Source organism: Eleutherodactylus coqui, chromosome 2 (assembly GCF_035609145.1).
Source record: "Eleutherodactylus coqui strain aEleCoq1 chromosome 2, aEleCoq1.hap1, whole genome shotgun sequence".
Taxonomy (NCBI): domain Eukaryota; kingdom Metazoa; phylum Chordata; class Amphibia; order Anura; family Eleutherodactylidae; genus Eleutherodactylus; species Eleutherodactylus coqui.
The window spans coordinates 236,753,623-236,762,388 of NC_089838.1; the positions used below are offsets into that span (position 1 = coordinate 236,753,623).

An 8,766-nucleotide genomic window follows, 5' to 3' on the forward strand; every position below is an offset into this window, starting at 1 on the left:
TAGCTGTTGCCAGTGAGTGTCAGCTGTGAGAAACAGCCAGTACCAACTTTGCATAGAGTAGGATCGCCACCCGTTCCCTCTCCATACAGGCTCCGAAAAAACAAGGGACGTAAATGTATGTTCTGTGTCGTTAAGGGGTTAATTATGTCCCACTACTTGACACTGCCTGGAGGACCCAGCTTATGAATATACATAGCGTTACTAGATGACCCACCATTTAGCAACACTACAGTGCAGTGACAAGTTAAGCTATTTCTAAAAAGTGTGTCCTACAGAAAATATATGCATAGGCTGCAATGCATGTGTTCCTATTGGCTCATTGAAACGCACTTTTAGTGGAATTTGATGTACATTTCAATAACCAAGTTATTGGAAAAAGCCAGTCAGACATCGCTCTGTGTGGCACTGACCATAGTGGCGGGGAGGGGGGGGGTGGTGGTGAGACTCCATAGCAGTTGATGCAATGTTGGAAAGTGGTCAGAAGTGAAGGTTCCAGCTCTACTGGACCCAGACTAGATTGGATAAGTATCTCCTTCTCTATACAACCCCTTTAACATTACTCTTAAACATATTTAATCATATTCTTTATTTGTTTTTAGAATGCCACATTTGATAGTTATCAATATTTGAAATGTTGACAATTTTTTTTTTCTATTTTCAGCATTTGCCGACTTGCCGAATTTAATGCAACATTTGGATAACAATTTCAAATATTGGAAATCACTAGATGAAAGACAGCTGAAAACTTTGCGACCGCCCCCCGAATAGTAAGCTCTGGCATCCATCGCCACCTCTCAGCCAATGAAGCCCTCCTTTATAAGGGATCCAGATAGTTTTGGTTCACTCATCGTTGCCAGAACCTGCTTTTTCATCCTACAGGATGTTCATGTAACAAGGATTGTCAGGTCAAAAGATACCTCCAGTACCCTGCAGTAAACTTTGATATAAAAATATAATTAAAAAAAAAAGCCTTTTGCATTAACTTATCTCACAAGTTAAATTTACACTGGATTGCTGCAATATCTGTACTGACGGGTTCTACACAAAAATATCAGTTAATTTTCTTCATACCTGTATGAAAACCTTGAAGATTCCTTGGATAAAAAAAAAAAAAAAGTTTTCTTCAAGAGATTTGCTCAGAAAAACAAATAGACTCAAACCTGCAAGTGAAGGAAAATCATCTTTGGTGTCTCGCAGCTTTTAAGAGAACACTCTCTGCTTTTTTTTTAAAGCACTTATAGTTGTAACAATCAACACATTAAATGCACTCTTTATGAAGGAGTTTTTGATCTCTGAAAAATAGATCTACTCTATTTTTTAATATCACGGAAGGGGCAATCATTCACCTTTGCACACTACTGATAGGGAGCTTTCTCAAGGCTGTTTAGTAGCAAATTGTATAAAAATACACAGAACTTGATCATTAGCATCTATGATTAAAATATGTTTTATTTATTTTATTAGATGTTCAATATTTTCTATGAATTTATAAAAAAAAAAGATAAAAAAAACAAAAAGCCAAAGCCAATTCTAGAAGCATTACCGATTTTTCTCACAATTCTTTAGTCGTTTACTTTTACACCTTTTTTAAGCTTTTATTTTCCAAAATGCAAATCCATAAATATTATCAAACCCCATATCTGTATTGCACTGTACGACGCATGTGGATGGTGAAGCTATTGTTTAACTTTCACTTTATGTTAATTTTTTTTTTCTCCTTTTCCTGGATAATGATGATCTGTTGCTTTTGGATTCGGTGTCGCAGGAGGGATATTTTAGAACGATTTAATTTTTGGTGATGGCCCGGTTTCATTCTCATTTGGTTTTACCCTGCAATGCCAGTGGGCGCCAGGAGTTGCTATGCAATGTGTTGGCAGGTCCACTGGCTCTGAAGAGGGCAGTGCATGCTCTGGTCTCCCCCCCCACATTTGCAGTTTGCTTCCCTATCAGGAGTCTGCCTTATTTTCTACAATATTTCTACAATGCATTCCACAGCAAAGATGGAGGGTGGAAGTAAAATATATTTAAACATTTTATAGCTTCTCTATTTTCTTTTGCAAGGGTATTCCTTTACCCCAGTTTGGAAAGGTATTTACCTTCACAGATTAAATAAGACATTCACAATAAGCACCAGTTACAATAAAGTGTATATTTTATGAATTGTCAAATGTTGGTATTTTTTTTCTTCGTTTCTCTGTGATGATTGCCTCATTTAGAAGCAGAGTTAACTAACATTTACTTGGCTCAAGAGCCACGTTCAAAGAGAACAGGTGGAGTGGACCCACGTTGAGCATTACAGAGATGGAAAAGGTACTTTTATTAGCACCGTCGTAATACAGCCCGGGCCCCCCTCACACAACACCTCACCAACAGCACCACCTTCAGTAAAATATTCTTTGGTAAAACATTAAAGGGGTAGTTCTAGCTGTTTTGAGACAGCTCCGTACATTGCGTAGTGGCCCTTGTTGGTACTGCAGGCTGAGTCCCATTCATTTCAATAGAATTCAGCCTGCAAGTTCCAAACTGGGCCATTGTGCAAATTACGGAGTTGTCTGAAAACAGATAGAAATGGGAGAACCCCTTAGAACATGCATTTGTTGTGGATTTTGGTGTTGATCTGCACCAGATTTCACCCCTTAAATTGTATATCTAATTCCACTGCTTTATAATGCAATGGGATTGGATACAATGGATTAGCTGTACTAGTTACCATATAATGTACTGAAATACCAGCTCTTCACAGTGATAATGATTACAGTGCCGTTACCTCCCATAATCACAGGTGATGTGATCTTTTTTGGAGCTTGTCCGTATTTGGTATTCTTCTCTGTTCAGACTTTTAATATATGATGGTGGTACTGAAGGTAATGCAAAAGTGATCAGAACGTCATTATTAACTGATGTGGATTGTGCAAATTGCACACGTAGTGGGAGTGATCCTCTATACAGGGGTTTCAGAATCTTTTTCTTCCTTGTTGGTGAATAATGGATTCCAAGAGTGGAAGTCTGCTCTGATCTGCTTGAAGCGTTCAGAATAAAATGTGTCTTCATTGGCTTCTATTTGTTGACAGGAGATGAAGCATGGGTGTATCTTTATGATTCGGAAACCAAAAGAATCAGACCATACAATGGCGGCACACCTTTTCTTCAAGGCCTAAGAAGTTCAAAAGGCAGCGACCATCATAGAAAGTCATGGTGATTTGTGTTTTGGGTTGACAAGGGCGTCATTCTCCTTGTTTTTCTGGAACGAAGCCGTACCATCAACAGCGAGCGGTACGTGGCACAAATGCATCACGTTTAATGGAGAATCTGAGTAGCAAATTTGTATAGAGGAAGAGTCACTCCATATACATGTGCAATTTAAACGATCTACATCCATTCATAAAGAAGTTATGACCACTTTTGCATTACTTTCAGTACGACTCTCGTATTTATTCACAATGTTGGGGGAGGACTGTACAGTAAAATACCAATATTTGCAGATACAAAACTATGTAAAATAAGAGAAGACAGTATATGATTGTGAATGGATCTAGGTTTAGCAGCATGGATTATAGTAGAGGCGATTGGGACAGCTGTGGGCCCCACTGAAATCTTGGGACTGGGGTGACCACCCCAATCGACCCTACCATAATCTACCATTGGTCGTAAAGTTAGACATAACATTAGAGTAGGTATCCAGAAACTGATCCAGTTTACTAGCATGGCAAACACAGAATAATAAATTTGGCACAGCTGGTTAGACGTGTTAAAATACTTCACTTGGCATGTGCACTTTATACCAGTATTTTGTGCCAGAAAAGTGGCACGACACAATTAAATCTGGCATATTCTACAAATCCACTTGGTTTTGAAAACATTTTTGGAAAAAGGGGTTAGACTGTCAAGAAAAGTACACAAAGTGTCTAAAACATATAATATATTGGGTCCACGTCATATAGTGCTATCTCTACCACAGTGACCAGATAATTGTACTGTGTAAAATCCCAGGTGGGTCATTCCGTGTCAGTTCAACCAACGCTCCCGGTCGACCATCTCAGATTTCAATGAAACTTTGCACAAAGATAGACCCTGACCCTAAACTAAGATAGCCAGAATATTAGGCTTCAAAGTGCTTTGGTTCACAAGCTACAGGTCTTAATCTAGGGGGTTGTCATATGATTACAGCGCGCAACCAGAAAAAAGTGGCGATTTCAATCCATTGCCAAGCCAGTTCCAATGACTCTAGAGCAATGAAACTTCACACACTAGGAGAACTTTTGGTGCTGAATCCAGCTAAGCTACTCAGACTGCCACTCTCATCATCATTCTGCCACCATTGCATGTCAAAGTAGCTGAAAAATTCTATCGCGCAAAATAAAACTCATATTTTAAGCAGTAATAACTCATAATCAATGCAATCCAACTCAGCTCTGAATTTATCAATGTGTACTCCATAGAAATGGTTCTCATTATTCACATTATGGACCCAAAAGGATGCATAGCTCTTAAGATACAATGAGTCAAAAATGGCAAAAAACACTTTTTTGCTAATTTTTCCCTTTTTCAAAGGCGAAAATCGGAATGTACTCCATTTTTATTTTTTTTCATTTTTGTTCTATTTGGAAGAGAATTTTTTGCTCTACAAGATTCAATGTTTTTCATTTTGTTCCCAGACCTTCTAGATGGGAAAATATCGATGCCTGTGAAGGTCCTATGCACTCACGGAGGTCAAATAATAAAATAAGTGTAAGTTTTGCATGGATGTATAATTAGTTTAGAAATCATGAGAAGGTAAATTATTTTTGGAATGAGACAACTTTTTGTGCTCAAGAAACTTATGTGATCAAAAATTGCATGGCGAGTTCAGGTGAGCCACAAGCTTTGGCCTAAGATGGTCAGAATATCATTGAGTGTTGCATAATGATTGTGGTAGATTACAGTGATCACTGGGCTTATTTAGCACTCTATCCATATTGGATACTAAGATTATCTAAGGCTAGCATTTGTGTAATAAATAACTAGTTATGTGATCAAAAATTGCATGGCGAGTTCAGGTGAGCCTGAACTAGTTATTTATTACACAAATGCTAGCCTTAGATAATCTTAATATCCAATATGGATAGAGTGCTAAATAAGCCCAGTGATCACTGTAATATACCACAATCATTATGCAACACTCAATGATATTCTGACCATCTTAGGCCAAAGCTTGTGGCTCACCTGAACTCGCTATCCAATTTTTGATCACATAAGTTTCTTGAGCACAAAAAGTTGTCTCATTCCAAAAATAATTTACCTTCTCATGATTTCTAAACTAATTATACATCCATGCAAAACTTACACTTATTTTATTATTTGACCTCCGCGAGTGCATAGGACCTTCACAGGCATTGATATTTTCCCATCTAGAAGGTCTGGGAACAAAATGAAAAACATCGAATCTTTTAGAGCAAAAAATTCTCTTCCAAATAGAACAAAAATGGAAAAAAATAAAAATGGAGTACATTCCGATTTTCGCCTTTGAAAAAGGGAAAAATTAGCAAAAAAGTGTTTTTTGCCATTTTTGACTCATTGTATCTTAAGAGCTATGCATCCTTTTGGGTCCATAATGTGAATAATGAGAAACATTTCTATGGAGTACACATTGATAAATTCATAGCTGAGTTGGATTGCATTGATTAGGAGTTATTACTGCTTAAAATATGAGTTTTATTTTGCGCGATAGAATTTTTCAGCTACTTTGACATGCAATGGTGGCAGAATGATGATAAGAGTGGCAGTCTGAGTAGCTTAGCTGGATTCAGCACCAAAAGTTCTCCTAGTGTGTGAAGTTTCATTGCTCTAGAGTCATTAGAACTGGCTTGGCAATGGATTGAAATCGCCACTTTTTTCAGGTTGCGCGCTGTAATCACATGACAACCCCCTAGATTAAGACCTGTAGCTCGTGAACCAAAGCACTTTGAAGCCTAATATTCTGGCTATCTTAGTTTAGGGTCAGGGTCTATCTTTGTGCAAAGTTTCATTGAAATCTGAGATGGTCGACCGGGAGCGTTGGTTGAACTGACACGAAATGACCCAGGTGGCAATTACTATATACTGTACTGATGCAGAGTCCAGTCTAACAGTGCTGTTATAGTGGTAAATAGGGTTATTTTTCAGTACTGTCATATAACCATTGTTAGATAATTTCCTATATAAACACACCCAAAACCCTTTATCCCAAAAGGAATGGACAACAGAAACTACCGGTAAGTCAATCTTCGTCCTCAATCCACCCTGCCAGGTATTCTCGTACCACCCTCAAATGGTTTAAGCACTGAGTGATGTGTCGAATGGCATCAGACATGCAAAATTCCAACCTGGAGCAGTGATGCATGTTGGGGACATAAATTAGGTATGCTTTGGGGCATTTATGGAAATATTTTGTGCACACTGTGTGTTTATTTGAAGTTTGTACTGTATATACTTGCCTTCTTTCACTAAGCCTGCCATATTTTGATTACTATGGCCATTGTTCATCCTTTAGTATAACATTTTGGGTAGATTTATTTATGACTGTCTGTGCTGTTTTCTACTTGGACATATGTAGTCCAAATGGTTGCTTATTCTCCTGATGAACCTGATATATGGTATAAATGGTATAAATGTGTCAAGATGTTGCTACCACTGAGTAGTAGAAGTCTATTAGCCCACTATAGTATATTATATTTTTGTGACGCTGCTAGTACTATACATATAATTTTTGGTATCTCATTTAACGCCATCCCTGGCTCCCTATTCTTTAGCTAAGGGCTTATTAGGGGCTTCTAGGGAGACATTGGTGAGCAGGAGACCCCCTTATTGTACTACATTTATAGGAACGTGCTTAGGGATACCTGACAGAGTGAAATGATGATTGGGATTGACCTTGTTTGTGTTGTCCATCTTTTTTGGTATGGGAGTTTTTTGTGTTTTTTTTATATGAACGCTTAACTCCAACGAGCATAAATCTGTTCTGGATGGGAGGGTAGGATAAGCGGCTGCCAGGCGCCTCTGTCCAGTACTTCTCTCTCCTGTGAGCTGACATTGGGGGTGAAAGGCAAGATTAAACATCCCTGTCATGTCTACAGTTGGTCAAACCAGTCTACAAGGCCATTCTTAAAGTCCTTGTTAACGCCTAAAGCCACAACCGTGTATATCCAGTCATCCTGACTTGAGGCTCGTCTCTTACATGCCGCTGGTGTATTCTGCAATTCAAAATCACTAGAAAGCATAATGACGCTGTAAATCTATATTGCTGCATGACACTTGTCACAATCTTTCCTTACTCTAGTTTCTATGACAACCGTGTCATTGACACAAAGGTAGAACTTTATGAATAAAAAGTGGAATTTCCTTTAAGAAAATGCATAAATGACACGTCTGTATCTGAAAATGAAAGGATCTGAATGTATTTGGAACAGATGCAGCAGAAACAAAAGTCTTCTGAAATGGTTTTCCTATTTTTCATAAAATAGATAAGGGCATCAGGTTATTGGGGGAAGTCGCGGACACGATGACGGCTCTCTGATCCACTTAAGACGCTGGTAGTTTATATAGTGTCCGATGGGCATTTGCTTCACTCAGTCATACACATAAAATAATACCATGTGATATATACATCCGATTGCCATTTTATTATCTCTTCTCTCCAGTAATTTGATTATGGGGGCGGAAGACAAAAATTTACCCACCCTTCTTTTATATATAATCCACATGAGCTGTAGCACCCATTTACAGCAATATGTCCCATATGCACTGCAGAGATGTGTGTATGGCGCCTAGATTGCAGTGTACTGAGGTTGTATGGCTCACTACTACAGAGGCACATCGCAACGCAAGCGTTCTCAAATGGTACATGCCTCTGAGGGAGAAGACCTCCTCATGCACAACATCCAAGGCTGTGCGGATGGAATTTAGTTTCTGTTTAAATCCAGACAGAATCCTACAGGGAAAACGAACCCAACGTGAAGCCGGTGGAAATACAGTGGGAGCGCATCCAGTGGTATCGGTGCTGTATCACAGCTATGTATTATATAGCAATTTGCATGAGCCCTTAGGTCACTTATACATCACTCGTAGAAACTACAGCCAACAAAAGGAGCGTGAGATCTTATCACAAGGAGGTAAAAAAAAAATGTTTCCCCCCCCCCCCGTATATTGTGCTGAGATCCTGTAAAAAGAAGGCCTAGTGTACAGAAGAGTAGACCTATCGGGAGTAGACCGTCCTCAGCACTTTTCTATCCAGCTAAAATGACTGCAAGAGATGGAAACCAGGTGAAATGAAGGCCAAAGAGGTCTCCGTCTCACATACTGAACCTTGTGGTTCCGTCCACATTTCTGATCCTATACCGTTTTCTGAGTAGAAGACTGAAACCCAAGACAAATGTATGGACGGTTTTGACCAATGACAAAGTTAAAGTGTAAAAAGCATATGTGTAAATAACACAAGTGTTACAAATGGCCCTAAATTTACTGAGCATGGAATTTGTGACAAACACAAGGCAAAGGACACTTCTCATTTGGCATGCTGGAATTTGCAGATCTACAACAGATAACACTTTATATTGCAGGCAGTTCAAATTTATTTCCATCTTTTGGAGCATTAGAAGGGTATTATATTGACTCTCGGTGCCTATGCCATCAGTTGTTTGAAGGGTCCATGGTACTCAGGTGCATGTTGTGGCCTCTTCATTTTATGCCAGGTACAGTGCCATATATTGCTTAGTGGTGGTGCCTGGTATAGCAGCTCAGTCCCATTCACTT

The 8,766-nt window shown here is 38.9% G+C and overlaps 1 protein-coding gene across 3 annotated transcripts in view; it reads left to right on the forward strand.

Annotated features, from left to right (window-relative positions):
* PDE8A (phosphodiesterase 8A) overlaps positions 1-2,168 on the forward strand; it is a 261,199-nt gene extending 259,031 nt beyond the window's left edge. For all 3 annotated transcript variants that reach the window (XM_066592664.1, XM_066592665.1, XM_066592663.1), the window contains exon 22: positions 662-2,168. In XM_066592664.1, the coding sequence (XP_066448761.1) occupies positions 662-768 (107 nt within the window). In that variant the 3' untranslated portion in view covers positions 769-2,168. The remainder of the gene's footprint in view (positions 1-661) is intronic.
* The last annotated feature ends 6,598 nt before the right edge of the window (positions 2,169-8,766 follow it).